General features: G+C 37.2%; 1 protein-coding gene across 2 annotated transcripts in view; it reads right to left on the bottom strand.

Moving 5' to 3' along the window:
- Positions 1-24,137, bottom strand: part of LOC135101330 (dynein axonemal heavy chain 5-like) — a 152,559-nt gene that overhangs the window by 96,333 nt on the left and 32,089 nt on the right. For both annotated transcript variants that reach the window (XM_064005175.1, XM_064005183.1), the window contains exons 18-27: positions 23,656-23,896; positions 23,139-23,338; positions 22,660-22,824; positions 22,312-22,464; positions 21,907-22,114; positions 21,408-21,569; positions 8,530-8,754; positions 8,162-8,334; positions 7,537-7,715; positions 7,112-7,299 (exon numbers count right to left, since the gene is read on the bottom strand). In XM_064005175.1, the coding sequence (XP_063861245.1) occupies positions 7,112-7,299; positions 7,537-7,715; positions 8,162-8,334; positions 8,530-8,754; positions 21,408-21,569; positions 21,907-22,114; positions 22,312-22,464; positions 22,660-22,824; positions 23,139-23,338; positions 23,656-23,896 (1,894 nt within the window). The remainder of the gene's footprint in view (positions 1-7,111; positions 7,300-7,536; positions 7,716-8,161; positions 8,335-8,529; positions 8,755-21,407; positions 21,570-21,906; positions 22,115-22,311; positions 22,465-22,659; positions 22,825-23,138; positions 23,339-23,655; positions 23,897-24,137) is intronic.

Below are 24,137 nucleotides of genomic sequence, written 5' to 3'. Positions count from 1 at the left end.
GGAAAAGAACCTGTTGAATAAGTTACTGAAGAAAGTGACAAGTGAAGACAGCCAGGTAGTAAAGCAAGTGGAAGAGTTCCATAGAATTGGGAAATATGAAGAAGAAAAATGAGACCCATAAGAATAAGGTTTGCAACACAGGTACAAACAGAAGAGATGATTAATGGGTCTTGGGGGTTGTCTGGAGATGAAGAATATAAGAATGTATGGATAAGCAGAGATATGGATAAGACTGAAGCAAAAGGAGCTAGTAAATAAGGCTTAAAAAAAAAAAAATAAATAAATAAAAATAAATAAATTTCTGGAGAGTAAGAGATATGAGAATAAAGAAATGATACATCAAACAGTAAGTAAAGTATGTTATACTAATTTAAATGGATTAATGTCAACAAAAATGGAAATAAATTAGTTATTAAACAGATGTAAACTGGATGTTGTTGTATTATGTGAGACAAAATGGAAAAATGAATGGGGAATTCCTGACATTGGTGATGATAAATATGATTTATAGATGAAAAATAGAAGTAACAAGGAAGGAGGCGGAGTGATCATTCTGACTAAAAAATGTTAAAGTGGAGAAGGTAATAAAAAGTAAAGACAAGTCTGAAATTCTACATGTGATGATTAGAAGTGGTAATGGAAGGATAATGAATTATGTAGGAGTGTATGTGCCACCTATGACCAATGCTTGGAGAAAAGAAGAGCATGAAGAGATGTTGGTAGATGTGTTAAAAGATCTTGAAAAGATAGTGATGGAAAGTAGTGATGCATGAAGAGATGTTGATAGATGTGTTAAAAGATCTTGAAAAGATAGTGATGGAAAGTAGTGATATAGTTATTGATGGTGATTTTAACTGTAAGGAGATAAATTGGGAGACACTGCCAACTACTTGAAGTGAGAACTCATGGAGTAATAGACTATTAAACTGGGCAGTGGAAAACTTGATTACTCAGTGGGTTGATAGTGATACCAGAGGTAAAAGTGATCATTTAAATTGAAAAAGTGGCATTTAAATTGAAAAATGAAAATGTAATCATTGATGAAAATCATAAGGTAAAAAGATTTAAATATAGTAAAGCTGACTTTGAAAAATTAAGAAAGTAATTTGTTGCCCTGGACTGGAAAGACTTTGAACATGCAGATGTTCAGGAAAAATGGGATGAATTTATAAGGATATATAACTCTGTTATGGAGAAATTTGTACCTAGAGGAGGAGCAAGATGTAGAAAGGGTAAAGAATGGTTCAATACAAAATGTAAAAAGGCTAGATATTGGAAGTTAAATACTTGGAATAGATGGAAGAGGAAAACTGAGAACAGATGGGAGGAATATACTGATGCTAAAAACATGTACGTTGAGATAATAAGAAAGGAGAGAAGAAACTATGAAAGAGATATAATAGAAAAGTGTATAAATAAACCCAAACCATTCTAAAACTATTCTTTAGATAAATTAATGGGAAGATGAAGAAGGAAGGTGTATCAAGACTGAAAGTTGAAAGAAAAGTCTATGAGGATGCACTGGACATGGCGGAGGTTATGAACAATAGTTTCAGATTGGTATTTACTGTGGAAGGGAAGTTTGATGCTGGAAGGGATAAGCTGATGAGGAATATACAAAGTACAGTCCCAGTCAGTTATGAGGAAATACTTAAGATGATGGAAGAACTTGATGTAAATAAAGCATCTGGTCCAGATGGAGTATCAAACTGGATATTGAAGGAATGTAGAGAACAACTGGCTGATAAAATTCAGTCTAGTGGTGACATCACTATCATAAGGAAGAGTACCAAAAGACTGGAAGAGAGAAAATATTACACCAATATTCAAAGGAGGAAATAAGGAAAGCCCACTAAATTATAGACCAGTGTCATTGACTAGTGTTGTAGGAAAACTATGTGAAAGAACAATAAAGGAAAGATGGATGGAGCACTTGGAAAGAGATAAAGTTTTGGTAAATTGTCAATTTGGATTTAGAAGGGGAAGATCATGCTCCATGAACTTATTGTCCTTTTATTCAAGGGTAGTCAATATTGTGCAGGAGAGAGACGGATGGGTGGATGATGTCTACTTAGACTTGAAGAAAGCGTTTGACAAGGTACCACACCCAAGATTGCTATGGAAGATAAAAATAAAATTATGGAAAAATTGGAGGAAGACTGCTAGAATGGATGGAGGATTATCTGAATGACAGAGAGATGAGAACTGTAATACAAGACCAAAATTCATCTTGGCTGAAAGTAACTAATGGTGTCCCACAGGGGTCAGTGTTGGGACCAATAATGTTTGTAATACATATATATATATATATATATATATATATATATATATATATATATATATATATATATATATATATATATATATATATATATATATATATATGAATGACATGAATGAAGAAATAGATAGTTACATGAATTTATTTGCAGATGATGCTAAGCTGTAAATGACAGTATGATACTGCAAGATGATTTAAATAAGATAAATATATGGAGTAATCTTGGTAAATGGAATTCAGTATAAGTAAATGTAAAGTAATGGAGTTTGGTAAGAGTAAAAAAAAAATACAATATCATCATGAGATGGATGGTGTGAAGTTAAAGAAATCAAAAGAAGTGGATTTGGGAGTAACACTTACTGAAAATTTGACTCTGGACAGACACACTGATAAAATTACTGGAGAGATGATGAATTTGTTGAAAAGAGTGAGAATGGCATTCTCATATTTGGATGAAGGAATGATAAAAAAGTTGTTGATTTCCATAAGACCAAGATTGGAATATGCAGCAGTGGTGTGGTCTCCTCATACAAGGAGGAATATTATAAAATTAGAAAGAGTACAAAGAGCAGTCACTAAGATGGTTCAAGATGGTTCTGGAGTTAAGTAAGTTGACCTATGAAGAGAGATTAAGAATGTTGGAAATTCCTACCCTTGAAAATAGGAGAGAGAGAGGAGACTTAATAAACATCTATAAAATGATAAATGGTATGGAAAATGTGGACAAAGAATGTTTTATAAATTTAGACACACAGAGTACAAGGGGACACAGTAAAAAGTTGAAGAAAATTAACTGTAGAAGAGACATCAAGAACTAGTTTGCCTCATAGAAGTGTGAACAAATGGAATGAACTCAGTGAAAATGTTGTCAATGCCGTAACTGTCCATGCTTTTAAGACCAAACTGGATAGATATAGAGATGGGATACTATGAGATTATTCCCCCTCCCATAAACCACAACTAGGTAAAGACACACACACACACACACACACACACACACACACAACTGACTTCCTGTCACAAAAATAATGATTTTTTTATGTTTTAGTAATACTCTGTGGAAATGCTCAAAGTTAAAGGAGACTACTGATTTTCAGTCCCAATATGCAACGAATACATAGTTTCAGCTCATTCCTTGAGCACATGTGTACTTCTGCATCATTTCAATTATATTAATCTGACACGTGTACTTTATAATAACAGTTGAAATAGATGGTGATGCATTGACCTCATGAAGATGCTGGTATTTCTCTCTTGCTTTTTTTGTTTTCTCTCATATGCAAAAGATAATGCATTTTGAATACTAGGTTTTAACAGCTTTCTCTATTTTTTATTTTTCCAAAGCAAGTTCTTTTTATGTATCCTCCATGTCCATAAAATCACTTTCGCAGGTGATGTATACATCCTACAGTCTCTGTCTATGGTCTATTTATATTTTCACATTTATGGTGTCTGTTGTTATACAATACCTGGATTTGTATCATTATTCTTAAAGAAATTGTCCAATCACATGTTTTTCATTGATTCAAGCTTCGTTTCTTACAATGCTACATCATTCATTCTAATTTCTTTCTTTATCATAACACTATAACATTCTCTACTTCCTATTTTCCTTCCACCAATGTTATCACTGATAGCAATGCTGATACATGTATGTAACTTCCTCCTCCCTTTATTGTGAATCATGCATCACTACACATCAGTGGTGTGCTGCATCACTGTAAAGCCTCACACCCTTCTCAATCCTATCACTCAACCTGTCACTCTTTCATAAAAGAAAGCATTACATACAGCAAGTATGTATAATATGAAAATTTGTGTTTCTCTTGGGGTATTCAAGAACTTGCATTTACACGTTACATTCTTATCAACACTCATATAAACTTTCTGAATTTTCGTCTAATGCTGAAGGCAGTTACAGTGCACTCACATCAAGAGTTTCACCACACTGCAAGTCCCCAGAGAACATGCAGTGCTTGCAAGTGGGCAGAGGCATGAGTGTTAGTTGTACCTCAGCCATGATTATTATCATTTTCAGGTTCATTCTCCTTATCATTCCTCCTACATAAAATTTTGGGAATACAACAACTTTAGCAAAGCCAAAAGCTGAACACAAGAAAACAATTCCACAGTAACTAACAAAGTTCCAACATAGTCCTACATAACCTCATTACCTGTATGTGATTAAGAAAATCTCTCAAGTTTCACCATCAAGTTCAACAAGAACATATATTACTTGCAATATATTTTCATCTTGTGTGGCAAGAAATATAATTACTGCAGTATCTCATTCTGGTAACTTTTGAGTACATTCAAACTGTTTCTTTCCTTTATATATTCCTTCGATGATAAGCTGGGTATTCTAAGGTACAAACATCACTCTTACCCCATATAAATGCTCATCCCAAGCATGTTATCATGCAAAATATTCCATAACAACAGATAGTTCTCATCACATGACAACTGTTTTGACTGATTACTGATTACATTATTTACACACTGCAAGTATTTACAGAGAGTCTTTGCAACTGTAGAATTACCTGATATAAGGCTTGCGCTAGATCCTGCCAATAGAGAATTAATGACTTGTGAACAACATGCACATCTCAGTCATGCAGACTAAACATTCATGAAAATTCCATGCCAGATTACCATTTCTTTTCTTGTTAGGCAAAAACTTAGATAACCTTTATTTCAATTTGATCAAGTAAATGCTAAGGAAACCTCTAAGTAAAATTGTAAACACTAATTCTAATTGTAGTGATGACCATGTGCCTGGATGTTTGATGGAGTGAATTGGCATGTTACAGCAAGATGTGTCTTGTTATGGGATGCAGCAGGTGCAGTGTGGGTGTGTGCCATGATGTCTGTGTGTTTCTTCTTGTCTGGCACCAGACCAAGGGGAGGTGGAATGGAGGAGAATCACAGCCAATGGAGTGTTGGCAGCACAAGAATATACTAAAGCAACAATGTCATGTATTAGTGTCTAAGAGGAGTGTCTCACACCTTGGCAGTCTAGTTAAAAAAAAGTGTGGTCAGTTGATGGGAGAAAACTGTGGCTGACTAGTAAAAAATAGCTAATTTTCCTCAACTATAAAAAGTTATGCCTTTTCTGTAAAATCAATGTAAAAAAAAAAAAATATACAGAAGGGAGAGGGCCTTGATATGTAGACACCAGCAGGATGAAAACATCTGAGTAATGCCAAGTATGTAATGAGACAAGGGGGAGACAGTGTTACCTTGATCCAATGGGCGGCTATGTTCTGTCAAGTGTATCAGGAGGAAGCTGTATTAGAATAAAATCATCTACAACTTGTTTACAAACTTACTCTATGCATCTGACATTCAAAGAGACTTTAATTAACAGGATATTCTCCCTGAATACAGTGTCAGCAAGACACTACACTGTTCCATAGGCAAGATGAGTAATGTCTGCACACAAGCAAAAGTCCAATCAAGCAGGGGTGGTGCCTGCCAGCTGCCACAAGCATACAAGGTGACAACTGACTTGCTAAAGCTTCCTTCAGTACTGCAATCAACTGTTATTTTTTAATCTGTTACAAAACCTATTTAATGACATTTTATGGGGTTACACACATTTAGTCATACATCAGTATCTTAATTAAGTGTTAGTTTTCTATTGCATGCTTTTATATAGGTAGTTTAGAGTTTCATATACATAAATTACTTAAATACATTATGATTATTTATTACTTCTAAGTAGTTAATATATTGAAAAGGTGGGGAGATAAGTGCAAAAGAAGAAAAATATGAAGGTTGGTAAAAACAGAAGCAGTCCAAGAAACTATATGATGGAGGAGGAAGAAGCACTCTGATGCAGCTCTACCTTGCTTGTGCTGTGGCAATGCCTCACCAAGAGCTGACCTACAATCTGGCACTGTCATGCCCATCACAAAGGTATACAAATAACACATTCCAATACTGAGCACTGACTACAACAACATCTAATTACTATACTGCATGGGATCTAATCTGGGGTCATTTCCTTAAAAAATCCATGTTATCAGTGCAACACAAAATAAAATGTTATGAGAAGATACACAAGTCATCTGTGAGGCAAAGTAATTCAGGATTATTTAGGTAAATGCTAAAAAGGAGACATGTACTACATAGCAAGAGTAAAAAATTCTCAATCTATTCATCCACTTATATGATACTTATTCTTAAGAACTCCCAAAAAAAGATGGAAGAGCCTCCATTTATTCCTATCTTTAAATTTCCTCCTTGCATGGTCTAATTCTCTCATTCTCCTCTTACCCCATTCTCTCTCTCTCTCTCTCTCAAAAAAAAAAAAAAAAAAAAAAAAAAAAAAAAAAAAAAAAAAACTCTTCAACACCTTGTTCCCTCCAGGAGCATCCCAGGCAGGTGGCTACATCAGAAGAGCCTGAGCCTCTCCCAACCCAAACATTCCCTTTTTGCTTGCTCAAGTGCTCTGTCTCTAATAACACCTCTTTTACATGTCTACTCCTTTGCCCTATCCTTCCATTTTCAAATGGCATCTTCAATTCCATTCACATACACTTTTTTTTACAAAATGTTTACACTTTATTTTCTTAATAGAGCCAAATCATTTCAGTATGTTCCTTTTCACCCATTCCACCATTCCAAACACCACACCAATGAAACATCAGTAAAATACTTTAACTGCAATAGTAATGGCTGAAACATTTAAAAGTGTACATTAAAATAGCTGTAAAACACACACACACACACACACACACACACACACACACACACACACACACACACACACACACACACACACACACACACACACACACTACAAAACAAGCTAAAGGCAATACTCACCATGGTCAAAAAAATTCCAAATTCAGGGTTCATGGGAATGACATCACCATCTGTGAAGTGGAAGGCCTTGCGTCGCTCCTTCTTGCAGGTGTGGACAACAGCAATCTGTTGGGCAGCCACAGACAGCACTGGCAGCTCAATGCGATTAAACTCATCAAAACATCCCCATGAACCAGACTGTGCCAGACCTGACCGTGTGGAACAATGGAGAGAAGATTCATTGCATTTTTGTGATATGAACAAGGAGAAATGAAAAAAAGATTAAAGTTTATCATGTGCACTTTTCAAGAACAGGAGGAGAAGGATAAACTTCCAAGCTCTTGATATTATGAAAAAAGAAAAAGTATCAACAGCAAACAAGTTAAGTGCTCATTTAATTGATTTCAAAATAAGACTCTGAGGATTAGCAAAAATTAGCAACTCACCCTTATAAATTCTGCCAAGGCCACGGTAGTCCATTTGGTCTGAACAATTGAAGACAACTACATACTTGCCAAGTGTCTTGCCCATGTCCTTTGTGGTCTCTGTCTTGCCTGTACCTGCTGGGCCAGTTGGACACCCACCCATGCTCATGCTCAGTGCCTGGGCCAGGGTAATGTAGCACCTGCATACAAATCATCAAATGGTGTACAATAAAATTTTTTTGCATGAAAATCTATCTATTTATATAACAGGCTAGCAATCCCAAATGGGGTAACCCAGACAAAGCACCACACGCTTACATATCATTCACACTCTTAGCCCAATAGGACAAAGGTAGAAAGGGGCAATTTCATAGACCACCCTACTATATCTGCATAGAAATAAGTAAACAAAATTTTGTACAACAAATAAAGACAAGTGTAATTTTCATTATCAAGTCATATAGAAATAAAACTGGCTTCTTATAAAAAACAGATGAACCTAAGCCTTGATTTAAGATCTGAAAATTATTACCTTGTCATAGTCTGATTAATTCAGCCACTCTCTATTCCTTGATTCATTTTGTCAAGTGTCCAACCATGGCATCTTTCAGAACTTACCACCACATATATGCCCCATGAGACCCACCTGTCAGTGAGAGGTGTGATAACCAACCGCTCAGTGCAGCCTAAAAACTCATTCTGGTAATGGAAGGTGACATCCGTGAGAGTAATGTTGGTGCGATCCAGGTCTTCCCTGAAGTAAATACGGATCTGCCGCAGCCAGTCAAAGTCCATCACTGACCGCACATTGTTACGACACTGATGGGAAGACACAGGTCAGCAAATACAACAGGCATTCACACAAAACTACTTAAGACTTTTATGCAAATTTTCTTTTTTTTCTAGAAAGTGATAGCTAAAAATGTGCCTGATGATTATCCTCTACAGAAGACTGATCCATCTATCTATATTTCCAATGCCTCATCCCCTCCAGGAGCCCTTTCCAGTCCTCACCAGGCTATCAAAGATGTCTCGCTGATGGATGTGAATAGTGATCAGTGTCTCATACTTAGTACGCTGCACAGGCTCCAGGTCCCTTGTGGTCTGATTGATGAGTAAGTTAAGTAAATCCAAGAAGCGATTATTCATGTCTGCCATGACACGGCGATCAGCTCTGGCCTGGGTGAGGGCCATCTCTGAGTCTCTTGTCCAGATCATCTGCAGCCCAAGGATTCCCACCTGCAGCACAAAGAACACCACACTGAAGGGATGATCAGAGTGCAACAATATCAACCTTCCATGAATTCCTGCATCAATTCTATTCCCACAACTTGATTTCTATTGTGATTCCGCTATGAGGAAAGACTCAAAGAGATGGGATTACCAACACTACAAGAGAGAAGAGAAAGAGGAGACCTTATAACAATGTACAAATTAGTAAGCAATATAGAAAGAATAAACAGAAATTACTTGGTACCACAGATAGAGGAGGGTGAGAGACAGATGAGGAGGCATGGGAAGAAAATAAAGAAAAGTGGAGGCTCAAATGACATCAAGAAATACAGCTTCCTGTATTGAAATATTGAAATCTAGAATGATTTGAAGGAAGAGGTGGTTGTGGCAAACAGTGTACACATGCTTAGAGAGAAACTGGATAAAGATGGTTATGGAGATGGGACAAAATGAGCTTTGAATTGTGCCCTGTACAATACAACAAGGTAAATACACACACACACACACACACACACACACACATTTTTTCCAATAAATTTATGATGAAGCATAAATTTTTTTCCCACAAAACATTCTAGTAAAACAGGAGTGTATCTTATGTAGAGGTACATCTAATATGCTGGTAAATACAGTATATATATATATATATATATATATATATATATATATATATATATATATATATATATATATATATATATATATATATATATATATATATATATATATATATATATATATATATATATATATATATATATATATATATACTGTATTTGCCAGTGTATTAGATGTACCTCTGCACAAGATACACTCCTATTTTACAAGAATGTTTTGTGGAAAAATTTTTTTATGATGTTTTATCATAAATTTCTTGAAAAAAATTATAGTGTGTGTGCATGTGTGTGTGTGTGTATTTACCTAGTTGTATTGTACAGGGCACAAGTCAAAGCTCATTTTGTCCTGTTTCCATAACCATATTTATCCAGTTTCTCTTTAAACATGTGTACACTGCCACAACCACCTCTTTCTTCAAATCATCCCAAATTTCAATAGTTTGATATGGGAAGCTGTATTTCTTGATGTTGCTCGAACATCCAATCTCCTTTATTTTCTTCCCATGCCCCTTCGTCTATCTCTCTCCCTCCTCCATCTTTGGTTTAATTTAATGGCTCCATTTTATTTCCCCTTTTCCATATTGGAACTATGTTAGTTCTTTTCCATTCCCTTGGTACTTTTCCTTCTCTCAACAAGCTGCTTATCATATCACATATGAGTTCCTCCATTTGCTCTCTGCATTCTTTTAATATCCATCCATTTACTTGATCTGATCCCATAGCTTTTCTAACATCCAGCTCTTCCATCAGTTTCTTGATTTCTTGTCTCTTTACTTGTATCTTCTGTATTCCCTCATTCTGTGATACCACTTTCAGTGCCACAAATTTGGTTTCCTTTGTAAGCACATATTAAAAACTCATTCATTAGCTCACTCATCTCCTTAGTAGTTTCATAAATTTTTCCTTCCCTTTTTAACTTATTTATGCCATCCTTATGTTTCATTTTCCCATTTATGTACCTGTAGAAGAGTTTTGGTTCTTCCTTGCATTTTCTTACTATGTCACTAAAAATTTCTTTCTTCTTCTCTTCTTATTTTACTATATTCATTCTTTGCCTTTCTGTATTCTTCTCTAGCATTTCTGTTCAGTTGTCTCATCATTTTCTTCCATGCCCTTGTCCTTTTTCTTTTTTGCTACTACAAACCTGGCATTATACCATTTGTTTCCCAATTTTCACTTTATAATTTGGCACAAACTGTTGCACCCCCCCTATACTTGCTCAAAAATATCTCATATTTTTCTTGCACTACTTTACCCTCAAATAGCTCTTTCCAGTTCATTTTTCCATAAAATGTAAAAAGTTTTGCAAAGTTTACTTTAGCAGAGTTCTGTCTCCCATTTCTGTATTGCTCTTTCCTGTGCAACACTCTTTCCTACTGTGGTACTATTTCTATTATCACATGATCACTTCTTCCCAGTAGACTCAGAAAATGTATACTTGGTCTACTTTCTGGGGTTTTTGTGAACACTAAGTCCAACTGTGATGGTTCTTCTCCTCTGCATCTCATAGGCTCGTTCACCCAGTCTCATTGTATTCACACCATCATGGATTGTATAAGTTCTTTGCTTCATGACCCAGCATTTTCTTTCACTTCCATCTCCTCCCAGTCAAATCCTTTAGTGTTGAAGTCACCTATTGAAAGCACTTTGTTACTTTTTTTATAATTTTCACTATACTATTTTTTGTTTCTAGTTGCATAATTTTAAATTTATTTGTCTCCCATGCATTTGTTTTTGGTGGTATGTATGTCACAATGATTTTCCTTTTTTCACTTCCTTTGATCTTAATCACAACACTCAGCATTTCTGCCATATCATCACCATATTCCACTTCCTCAACATCAATATCCTCTTTTTAATATCATCACTCCTACTCCTTCCTTTTCTTTTCTGTCTCTCCTCCATGTGCTATATCCTTCCTTTGCAAATCCCAACTTTATTTCCTCTTTTAGTTTGGTTTCTGTTAAACATACCACATTTGGTTTATTGTTCTTTAAGTAGTCTTTAAGTTCCAATAGGCTTGACACCAAAACCATCTATATTAGTATACATAATCTTTAAACTTCTGCTTGATCTGCTTGGTGATCTTGCGTGGCATCTCTGTGCCACCATTTCATCACTTTCATGTCCATAGCTTTCCAGGTGAATCTTCTCATTTTTTCCTGTGTTCTCTCCTCATTTTTTTGACTGGGCCTCTACTCTCAATTCTTTCAGTTTACTTCTCTCTTCTCCACTCATGTCTCTTTTTATCCATACTTCCTTCTTTCCTTCTACTTTTGCCAATTTTCCTGTTCTTTGCAAGACATGTTCCACAGCTGTTAGTGACATGAATCTTATTTTCATTGGTCTTGTTCCATTTTCTTCATAGGTGTGTGTGTTTACCTAGTTGTATTTTACAGGAAAAGAGCTATGCTCGTGCTGTCCTGTCTCCATATCTATAAGCATCCAGCTTAACTTTAAATTCATGAATATTTGTTGCTTGTACCACTGTTTCATCTAAGTCGTTCCATATTTCTATGCTTCTATTTGGGAAACCATATTTCCTGATATCTCTTCTACTTGCTGTTTTCCTCAATTTCACTCCATGTCCTCTTGTATCTCTTGAGTCCCACACAAGTAGGTCTTCTTTGTCAACTTGATCCTTACCCTTTAAAGCTCTGTATATAGCAATCAGGTCATCTCTTTCTCTTCTGTCTTGTAATGATGGAAGCTTCAATCTCCTTAATCTTTCTTCATAGGTTAAATCTATCAAACTTGGTACCAATTTGGTTGCAGCTCTTTGGATCCTTTCTATTTTCCTTATTTCCTTTTTATTATGGGATGACCAAACAATTGTGACATATTCCAGTTTTGGTTGAATCACGTATTCCATCAACTTTTTCATCATCTCTTCATCCATGTAAGCAAATGACCCTTTCATCTTTCTTAGTAACTCATAGGTTTCCCGAACTATTTTGTCTATATGTTTTTTGTGTGATAAATTATCACTTATTGTAATTCCCAAATCTTTTTCTTCTTTTTGTTTTCCTAATTTCCACTTCTCCCATGGTGTAGGAACTTGTCAGTCTTCTTTTGCTTTTTCCTAATTCCATCACCTTGCATTTATTTGCATTGAATTCTATTTCCCATTTCTTACTCCATTTATATATCTTATTTAGATCTTTCTGTAATATTTCACAATCCATATTGTTTTCCACTCTTTTCAATAATTTTGCATCATCTGCAAACAGGCATATAACTGTCAATCTCATCCACCATATCATTGACATACACCAGAAACATTACGGGGGCTAAGACTGTCCCCTGTGGTACTCCATTTGTAACTCTACACCATTCTGATTTTTCCACCTTTATTACTGTTCTCATTTCTCTGTCCCTCAAGAAGTCTGTAATCCAATTCAGTGTGTTGTCTTGCAAACCCCCTATATTTTGAATTTTCCATAGCAGTCTCTGTTGTGGTACCTTATCAAATGCTTTTTTAGGTGTAAATAAACACAGTCTGCCCAACCCTCTCTATCTTGAATTATATCAATTACTCTACTATAAAAGCTCACTAAATTCATGACACAAGATCTTCCACTTCTGAAACCAAATTGTCTGTCAGTCAATGTGTTTCTTCTAAATATTCCATCCACCTGTTTTTAACTATTCTTTCCACTATTTTAACCACCACACTTGTTAGGGACACTGGTCTGTAAATCAATGGATCTTCTTTATTACCTCTTTTAAAAATGGGCACAATATTGGCTCTCTCCCAGTCTAGAGGGGTTTTTCCTTCCTTAAAAGAACGTACTATGTTAGTGTATACTTCCTGCCAGTTGTTCACAACATTCCTTAAGTATCCAGCTGGACACTCCATCCAGTACTTGACCCTTACTTACATGCAAATCTTTCATAATCTTCTTAATTTCACTTATGTCCACCTGTATCTCTCTCATCACATTGTCTCTGTGCCATGCTCTTTCTCCTTCAAATTTGCTTTCTTTGGTGAATACTGACTAGAAGCACTTGTTCATTAATTCCGCTTGTAACCATGTATCTTCATATGTAACATCATCTTTTGTTAATTTATCTATTGTTTGCTTGTTTTTCATCTTCCCACTCACATATCTGAAGAATAACTTTGGCTCATCTTTGCATTTGTTAAATATATCTTTCTCATAATTCCTTTCCTCATCCCTCAGGATTCTGATATATTCATTTCTTGCCTTCTTGAATTCTTCCCATTTCTCACTTCCTCCTTTTTTTTTTTTCCATCTACTCCACACTGCTTCTTTTCTTTTCTTGCCGTTATATATCTCGTATTAAACCAAATTTTTTTTTTTTTACTTCGTCTGTGTGTGTGTGTGTGTGTGTGTGTGTGTGTGTGTGTGTGTGTGTGTGTGTGTGTGTGTGTGTGTGTGTGTGTGTGTGTGTGTGTGTGTGTGTGTGTGTGTGTGTGTGTGTGTGTATGTGTGTGTGTGTATGAGGGCTACGGGTCAAGATCATCAAAATTTTTTAATAAAAAGAAAGGTCCACTTAATGCCATTTCCTATAGAAATGTCAGATATAATAAAAATAATAATAATAATAATAATAATAATAATAATAATAATAATAATGATAATAATAATAATAATAATAAAAAATGAGGATAAGTGTCTTGAAGCCTCTCTCTTGAAAGAGTACAAGTCATAGGAAGGAGGAAATACAGAAGTATGCAGGAGTTCCAGAGTTAACCAGAGAAAGGGATGAATGACTGAGGATACTGTTTAACTCTTGCATTAGAGAGGTGGACAGAATAGGGATGACAGAAAGAAGAAAGTCTTATGCAGCCAGGCCACAGGAGAATGGGAGGACAGGAGAATGAAAAACAAAGAATTGAGAAAGAAGTATAGTGAATGTGAGAGTGCTCTAAAGATAAACAATGAGATGAAAGAGGCAATGGAGGAACTAAAGAAAGAAAATGAGATACTCAAGACTAAGTGCAATGAATATGAAGTAACTCTGCAGGGACTGCAAGAAAAGGTGGAGGATAGTGCAGGAAAAGTGGAAGGGGCAGTATGTGAAACCAAACTGGAGGAACTGAGAAATGCCTGGAAGAAAGAACATAAGGATGGAAAAGTTAGCTTCACAGAGGTGGTTAAAAAACAAATACAGGAAAAGACCAAGGACACAGTAATTCAGGTAATTAAAGAAAAGGAGGTTTTGTTGAGAGACACTGTGGATAAGGAGAAATGTATGATCTTTTTGGACTGCAAGAGAAAAAAGATCCAGTAAAGTCTGTCAGTGAGAGAGAAGAGAAGGAGTTGGTAAGGAAAATTATTACAATGGTCCAAGATGAGGAACAGGGACTGGAACGAGAAGTGGAAGAAGCATATAGAATTGGAAAATATAGTGAAATAGGTAAAAGACCATTAAAAGTGAGAATGAGATCCTAAGTTGCAGTAGAGGAGATCCTAGCGACAACTGAGAAGCTGGCTGAAAGTTCAGAATACAAGAATATTTGGGTAAAAAGAGGTACAAACTTGGAAGAAAGGGAAAAAGAAAGGGATCTGAGAAATAAAGCTAAGGAAAAAAACAAGAGAAGGACAGAAACCAAGATGAGGAAATTTTATTGGAGGGTACTAAAAATGAGACTGAGGAAATGGTATATTTGGGAAAGGGAACAAGAAATGAAAGAACCACAGCAGCAGACAGACAAATTGCATATGGTGGGAGAAGTAGTACATTAAGAGTAATGTATACAAACATAGATGGGTTGCTTTCAGGTGTACTGGAAGTGAGAGATTACTTAAAGGAAAACAGACCAGATGTGTTGTGCCTAACAGAGACAAAAGTTAAAAGAGGAAGTCCATTAAGCTTTAAGGAAGAGGGATATAATTAATGGAGGAGAGAGAAAGGGAAAAGGAGGAGGAGAAGTACTGATAATGGTTTGAGATGATATATATATGTGGAAGAAGTGCAATATGGTGGAGGTCATAGGTATAACAATCAGGACCAGTGGGAGAGAAAGGAGGAGGATCATATTAATGTATGTGCCATCAAAGACTAATACATGGAGGCTGGAGGATCACAAGAAAATGCAAAAGGAAGTGTTGAAGTGCCTAGGCAACATGATAAGGAAGGACAGTAAAATACTACTAGTGGGAGACCTTAACTGCAAAAATGTAAGCTGAGAAGAAATGGAAGTTAATGGAAATGCTGGACCATGGAGTGAAGAAATGCTAGTTAGCTATGGTGAATACAATGGACCAATGGGTGGAGGAATTTAGAAGATACAGAGGGGAGGAGGAACCATCTATGCTAGACCTGGTGTTCACACACACACACACGAAAAAAAAAAAAAAAAACGGAGCCCAGTCCAACCATTAAATACTTAAGCCCAATGGAAAAAAGTAACCATGTGGTGTTAGAAGTGGTACTGCAAGACTGGGAAGTTCTACCACGTAAGGAGGATTATAAAAATGGGAGACTAAATCATGCAAAGACAAATTTTACAGTTAAGAAAATTCTTTGGGAGTATTGATTGGAAGGGACTTATGGAAGGCAAGACAGTGCAAAAGAAATACGAAACATTCCTGAAAAAGTGCAATGAGGGTGCGCAGAAGTATGTACTTGTATATCAAACACATTTAGTATAATGTCAGATGTGCAGAAGCTAAGAAGAGAAAGGATATAGCTTGGAAGAAACTGAAGAAACAAAGAAATGAAAATAGAGAGCAGTATAAGAAGGCAAGGAATGAGTATGTTAGAATAAGAAAAGAGGAGGAAAAACAATTTGAAAAGGATGTTGTAAAGAAATGTGAAGAAGAGCCCAAGCTTTTTTACAGATATATCAATAGAAAGATGACAAGCAGAGAGACCATTAACAAGATAGTAAAGGGAGGAAGTATATATTAAATAGCAGAAGAGATGAGTGAAATTATGAATGAGAGCTTCAGGTTCAATGTTCAGGTTCAATGTGGAAGCATGTTTTACAGAACCAAATGAGGAGGTGAGGCAGTGGGGGATTACAGGAAGTCTTGGTGCAAAAACATGAAATTGGCAAATTGTTAGAGAAGTTGGATGTCAGGAAAGCAATGGGGCCTGATGGAGTGTCAGGTTGGACACTAAAGGAATGTAGAGAACAAGTGGAGGAGCCAATTTGGGATGTGATTAACAGCTCACTGATAGAGGGAAGAGTACCAAGAGAGTAGAAGAGAGCAAATATAATGCCAATACACAAAGGAGGAAAGAGGACTGAGCCACTAAATTATAGACCAGTGTCACTAACTAGTGTTGTGGGCAAGATCTGTGAAATAGTGATCAAGGAAAAGAGGGTGAAATATTTGGAAGAGAATGAAGTTATAACAAATAGCCAATTTGGTTTCAGAAAAGGAAGGTCATGTGTGACAAATTTACTAAGTTTCTATACAAGAGTAATAGATGAAGTACAAAACAGTGATGGATGGGTAGATGCAGTGTACTTGGACATCAAAAAAGCTTTTGATAAAGTTCCATATAAAAGACTATTGTGGAAGATGGAACATATAGGACTGAGAGGGACAATGCTAAAATGGATGAGAGACTACTTAAAGGATAGAGAAATGAGAACTGTGATCAGGGACACCTGTTCAAGTTGGAGTAATGTAACACACCTGTTCAAGTTGGAGTAATGTAACAAGTGGAGTACCACAGGGATCAGTGTTAGCACCCATTATGTTCCAAATATACATCAGTGATATGTAGGAGGGTTTGACCAGTAACATTAATCAGTTTGCTGATGATGCAAAATTGTTAAGAGTAATAAAGAGCCATGTTGATTGTATAGAGCTGCAAAAAGATATTGGCAAGAATTATGGGTGGAGCAAGAAGTGGAAATTGAAATTCAATGCTAAGTAATGCCATGTGATGGAATTGAGAAAGAGTAAAAGAAGACCTGTATGGGACTATAAAATGGGGAAGAAAGCAATGAGGAGCAAGGAGAAAAAAGACCTAGGAGTGGTTTTTCAAGATACCCTGACCCCAGAATGGCATATAAATGAGAATTTGGCTCAACATACAGGATGTTAACAAATATTAGGGTGGCATTTCATTACATGGATAAGACTATGATGAAAAAAATTATAGCCACTATGCTATGTTCCAGACTGGAATATGCAGCAGTGGTGTGGTCTCCGCATATGAAGAAAGACATAAAGAAGTTGAAAAGAATTCAGAGGGCAGCTACAAGGATGGTACCGGAGCTGAAAGACCTGACATACGGAGAGGTTGAAAGAAATAGGACTGCCAACTTTGCAAGTTAGAAAAGAAAGGGGAGGTCTAATAACGATGTATATGTCTTTGTCAAGTGTTAATAATGGATGCTGGTCAGTAATTTATTTATAACATGAAGTTCAAATATAAGATTAGGTTAAGTCACCTAAAAAATGTTATTTTCTTTTTTATTTCATTTTTTTTCAGTTCTACTGTCTTTTCTACTAGTCCATAATATTCTGCAAGTGTCAGTGTTATATGCAGGTCACTAATATATCTATAAAGTTTGGTAAAACTATATCTTTAAGAAGAAAAATCACATAATTTATCTCTGGTTTCACTATAACTATTTTCATTAATGTTAGATATAATCTTCCTACACATTTGTAATACTACAAAACTTGACAAAATATAAAAATAAGAATATATTTAAGCACATATGAATCCCAAACACAAGATTGTCATATCAGCCACTTCTCATACTTAGATGTGAAACTACAAGGAATTAAAGTTATCAAATGTGATATGCAATTTATGATATAAAATAAAATTACTGAAAAAAAACATTGTACAGTAATAATACATAATATTCTTAAGTACAGAGGAATTTACTTTCACTACCCAATATACCAATATACCAGTATACCTTCAATGAAGAAGTGCAAATATGAGGTATGTTCAATAAATAACAAGAAAATTTTAGGAGACACTATTTATTTTCATAAGCTTACAAAACTTTGTCTCCTGCAAAATAATGGCCTCTCACATCTACACATTTCTGCAGGTGTCTCTCCCAATCCTGGAAGGCCTCCTCCCAGTCCTTCTGTAGGCCCTTCAGATAATTATCTGATGTCTCTTTCAGCTCCTGTATTGACTGGAATCTGATCCCTCTTAAGCTGTACTTCATGTGTCAGAACAGGAAGAAATCACAAGGAGCCAGGTCAGGGGTGTAGGTGGGTGCTGTATCACTTTCAATCCCCTGTTGGCCAAGTGGTCAACAGTGTTGAGCTGTGGCATGGGGCATTGTCCTGGTGGAACCACAACTCTCCACTGCTCCACTGCTATGACCTCTTCTTCATCTTCTTGCTGAACCTTTTCAGATACTCCTTATTGATGATTTGGCCCTCAGGAACGTGAATGAGCCCCTGGGGGTCAAAGAAAGGAATGACCATGGCCTCCTCCTACAACCTGGTCATCTCCATCTTCTTGGGCTTGTGGGGACACATGTGCTTCTAGTGGGCACTATGATATTTAATTGTTCTCAGGATCATAGGTAAACACCCAACTCTTTGTCGCAAGTCATTACCTTATTCAGGAAATCTGAAACAGACTATCATAGAATGTCAATGCAACATTCCATACAAAACTGCCTCTGGTCATCAGAGAGAATCTTCTGGCACAAACTTGGTACAGATTTTGAGGAGGTTCAGATCTTCAGTGAGAACTGTCTTTACTGTGCCAGTACTAATACCAACAGCTTCACATGTCATTCTCACAGTGTTTTCCTCCTTATGTGCATTGTTCAGTGCTCCAAATCTGGGTTCATCCTCAACCTGTTATTTCCTTCTGAAAATTGTTTGAACTACCAGTAGAAACTTGCTTTGCTCATCACTTCATTCCCATGGGCATCCTCTAACATTCCATAAGCTTCTTGTTTGGTTTTCTTAAGTTTAGCACAATATTTGATGCTATAATGTTGCTACATGTTTCCCTGCATCTTGTCAAGTGTTGACAGATCGGCCAACCCGATCAAATTGGTTCCACCACGTACACTGCTGTGCTCAAACCTAGACAGATAAGGTGCCAGTTCATCATTTTATAGACGACATGTATGAAGACATCATGAAGTAGCATTCTAACTGAATAATATTTAATGCGTCTCTTGAAATTTTCTCATTACTTATTGAACATACCTCATACTCGACAGATGAGTTGATGTCTTGTGGCCTTTATTTACCAACATTAATGATGTTGTTCATCATCACCTGCAGCTCATTCCTGCAAGAGTAGTTTTCAACTTATGCAATGGTTATGCAGAAATATACAAATAAGTGCAATTCTTGCACATTGTTCCAGCTCATACTGGAATGCTTCTGCTCCTCCATCCCTATGAAGAAATTTGAAGAGTGTCTTGAGAATGCCAAAAGTTTGGTCTACAGTATGTGTCTTGGCATGGCTCCTTTTGTACTGTTCCTCTGCAGGGTCAGCAGGTGTCATCAGGAGGGGTTCCAAGAGGTATCTGCTGTCTCCTAGAATAAAAGCAAGATGTAAATTTTTTTATGTGATATGCTTTCAAGTTTTGCTTGGCAAAGAACATGGAATTTCAAAAAAAAATTTTTTTTTTTGCAAATTAAAAAGAGTGGTGCGACATGCAGGAAAGGAAAGTCATAACGAAATGACTACTATTGACTAGTTTAATGACATTTTCTTTTATCAAACTGGATCATCATTTGAGTCATATGAATGTTAAGAGCTATTTCTGAATATGAAATTGATTTAATTTGAAAATAGGGCCCACCATACTTGATAGTTTTTACCTCTCTAATCACACAGGTTTCATCATTCTCAGTATTTTGAATCCCATATAACCATATATATGTTAGTTACATCAAATTTTCTTTCTAGTTACATAAAGCAAATTACTGAATGGTGTGGCAAAAATTGCAGTGGGTCTTGAAAGTGTAAGGAGGAGCTAGGTGGGGTAGGGCAGTACTGTCTGGAGGCCCAACTTAAAAAAAATAACTTTAATAGCTAAACAAAATATGCTACTCACCAACCAGGTATGGGTGACTACTATCCACTGATAAATCTCCAACTTGACTGAGTCCAGAAACATTCCCCACAACACCATGGAAGGTTCCCCTTGTGTAGAAAGGCAATGCTGCCAACACTTGTGTGTGGGCAGGGGTGGCATGTGATTTCCTTGTCACACAACCAATATCTGCTGATTCCAGCTTGTCACACCATTTTTTTTCTCTGTGGAGCCCTGTCATCATGCACCTCAACATGGTTTAATGGGTCTCTGAACACTTTCCTTTCTCAGGTCAGTCACATGCTAATGCTAATCTCCTTCCCTTTTCAAGCCACTGTCATGTGCTAATGCCAATGGTATTTCAATACCATGGCCACAGTCATGTACTAATGCCTCTTGCAGTTCCATATCTCAATCTCCTTCCCTTCTCAAACCACTGTCATGTGCTAATATCACTTGTAGTTCTATATATTTCAATCTCCTTGTGATCTCTGGCTTGGTTGTGCACTCCGTAGTGCAGTTGGGTACTCCGTAGTGCAGTGGTTAGCACACTCAGTTCACGACCGAAAGATCCTGGGTTCGATCCCCGGGCGGAGCGGAGACAGACGGGCGGTCTCCTCACACCCGCGCCCCTGTCCACCCAGCAGTGAATGGGTACCGGGTATCAGTCGGGGGTCGTGCCTCGCTTCTCGGGATGGTGGTCTGGCACTTCCATGGTGGAGCCAAAGGGTCGCCGCAAGGCACCCAGGTCCCCAACCCCGAGGAAAGGGTCAAACCTAGTACTTACCCGCTGGCCTCACGGCCTCACTTGAGAAAGCCTCTGAACTGGAGAAAAGGTGTTAATAGATTTGGGGTTACAAAACCTTATGGGATCCTGAAAAATATGCAACTTTACAAAGAAAACTTATGCCCAAAGAAATTCGTAGGTGTTTAGTGAATCACTCTTACCAGAGGTACAAAATTCTTAAGGGCTTATGAAGTTCGCAACTCTTTAGTTAATCCTGGCCCTGATCCCAGCATAACACCTACCTCCTCTGAATGCAGTCCCTACCATGGGCCTATCACTGACACACCTGTGCTGGAAACTGTTCCAGGAAGCGTAGAACATTGAGGTCAGGGTCTTGAATGACATGATGGGCCTGCCTGATGATGCCATGCACCGACTGCTGAGACATCAACAGCAACTTCATCAGCCAAACCTCCACACTTCCCTCAGCACGCACAGGCTTCTCCATCTGTAAATGTTCATGTATGCTTTGCATGCCAATAAAATACTTTCTGAATACTACTGAAAAACTGGTTAAAATACAAGCATGAGGAAAAAAAATATCTCTACAGCAAATGAAGAGCATGAACATATAATTTACACAGTAAAAAATATTATATCTCTACAGCAAATGTAGAGCATGAACATATAATTTACACAGTAAAAAATATAAGTGCATTCTTCATACCAGCCAGCAATGTAGCTGATGATCCACAGTAATAGAAGAAATATTTTTACAATTTAGATGACATTTTACTCGTTTAAGAATTTCCACTTAGACTTTTCCTATCAAGGAACATTGTTACCTGCACAATTTCTCCCTCTGATGAGGAGATGGCAGTGATGCGGTCATAGTCTTGTTCATGGAAGCGGACCATCTTGGTATTGTCAAAGATGGAGAGCAAGTGAGCCTGGATGGTATGGGAGTCTGAGGCTTGACCCAAGATCTCAAGCAAAGCAGGATCCGACACAAAGAAGAACCGTGGAAACATCATTCTCTTTTTCTCCAAGTATCTGTAGCAAAGATAATCAAAATTATTTGACAAAATCTTAAATCTACACTCTTACGTCATATCCAAATAGATATGAAATTTAGATAGATGCACTGCACTACATGGTTTGATTTCATCCAAACAATCATAAAAAAAACTGAAAAAAAAATGATCAGTGTTGACAGGTGAGGTGGCAGAGTACAGTAGAGGTGTGCTCACCCTGAGAGACTCTTCTGGCACACCTCCAGCTGGTCCTGCAGGTAAGGCAACAGCTGCTTCAGCATGTCATCTCCCACACAGCATGTCACCACATTGGAATTGTCATGTGCACGTGCCATGATCTTCTGCCAGTTTTTATCAATAACATAGAACCTGCCAATAATTAATTACAGCTACAAGTAATGTTAAATGTTTTATATCAAGCATAGTTCTTTCTTTCATGTACAATATAATGACATACAAAATAACTATCTAATAACATCTTCCTTATCTATGCTTCCTATTCCTCTTAACTTCACATAAATAGCTTATCTAAAACACCAGCAACCCTTTCCTTTTTCCCCACACCTCTTGGCCTCCTTGGGCAGCTGCTTGGCTATGTCTCCACCCACAAACACAGCCTCCAGATACACCCACAGATTCTGCACAAACAGCCACCGCTCCAGGATCTCGTTAGTGTTGGACAAGTCACTCACCCACTTCTGGATTTGCTTTCGGAAAGGTGCATTGTACCTGCAATAATGCCAATGGAATTAATTTAATAATTTTGAAGTAATATCTATGTTGAATATGATGCCAAAGACATCATGGGTTAACTTTTGAGTTGTTCTAGACAAGACAACAATGGTGTTATAGTGTATGAAGGAATTAAAGACAAGCAGAAGAATACAAAGGTGAAAGCATCCATTTGAGAGAGAGAGAGAGAGAGAGAGAGAGAGAGAGAGAGAGAGAGAGAGAGAGAGAGAGAGAGAGAGAGAGAGAGAGAGAGAGAGAGAGAGAGAGAGAGAGAGAGAGAGCGCTACAAGTTATTGAGGCAAAGACATCACCTGTTAGAGAGGAGAGAGCCCAGCACCATGAGGGAATCCTCCAGCTGGGTGATGACCTCAGCCGTGGTGTCTCCTCTGAGCAGCAGCTCCCCACGGTTCTTGAAGGTGGAGAACGTGAGGTCATGGTTGGCCCATTCATTAGTGACTATCCTTAGCTTGGCCTCAATGTCCTTCTCCTTGACAGCAGAAATACAAATATCCTGGAAAGAGACAGTATCCTTCAGTCCTGCTTTTCATTCCTTATGGAAAAGCATGATGCAGCTATTTCCTCCATTATTCAAGAAATTGAGAACTTTGTGTTCTCATTTTAATTTACTTCTATTCCACAGGACACAGCTGTGGATGCCATTTTCCTTTTGTTTGCCTTCAATTAACAGTGCTTCAAATAGTTTCTTAATCACAGAAGTGTTTTTCATATATTTTTTAATTTTCCCTTCATTACACATAATAAGGCCAACAGGATGGAGAAGGAAGTAAAACACAAGCTTACCCAGCTCTTTCTTGTTCTTTTACTCACTTCAATGTCCTCCTTGAATTGCAGGAGAGGAGTATCCATGATATTCCTGAGACAGAAGTTCTCACTGTCCACCTCCAAGGGTCGGCTAATCACCTCAGCAATGCGCTGCCAGTGGCGAGGCTTCATGGCCTTATTGGACATGAGCTCAAGAAGTGGGCACATGTCATTGAAGTCATCAATTGTTTTCTTGAGTGTGTTAAAGGCAGGCCACTCCTTGAGTCCCTTGGGGAGTTTGCGGCATCTGAAGGACACATAATTATATCAGTCTTTATTAACCCTTTCCTTCTGGCGCTTAAATTATTTTCCCGTTTTGTATGACGGCTAAAAATGGTAAACCAAGAAATTGTCAGAAAATTGTTTGAATACTAATAATTATTTTCTCTTTGTTATTCTGAATACAATGATATACTTTGTAGCTCGATGTGACCTCTCAAAGTTGAGTTTATGCCTTATAAAGGATTCCTCCTCCTCCCGCTGTGTGA

The sequence above is a fragment of the Scylla paramamosain genome, chromosome 1 (assembly GCF_035594125.1).
Source record: "Scylla paramamosain isolate STU-SP2022 chromosome 1, ASM3559412v1, whole genome shotgun sequence".
NCBI lineage: Eukaryota > Metazoa > Arthropoda > Malacostraca > Decapoda > Portunidae > Scylla > Scylla paramamosain.
This window is presented reverse-complemented; position numbering and strand designations above follow the sequence as displayed.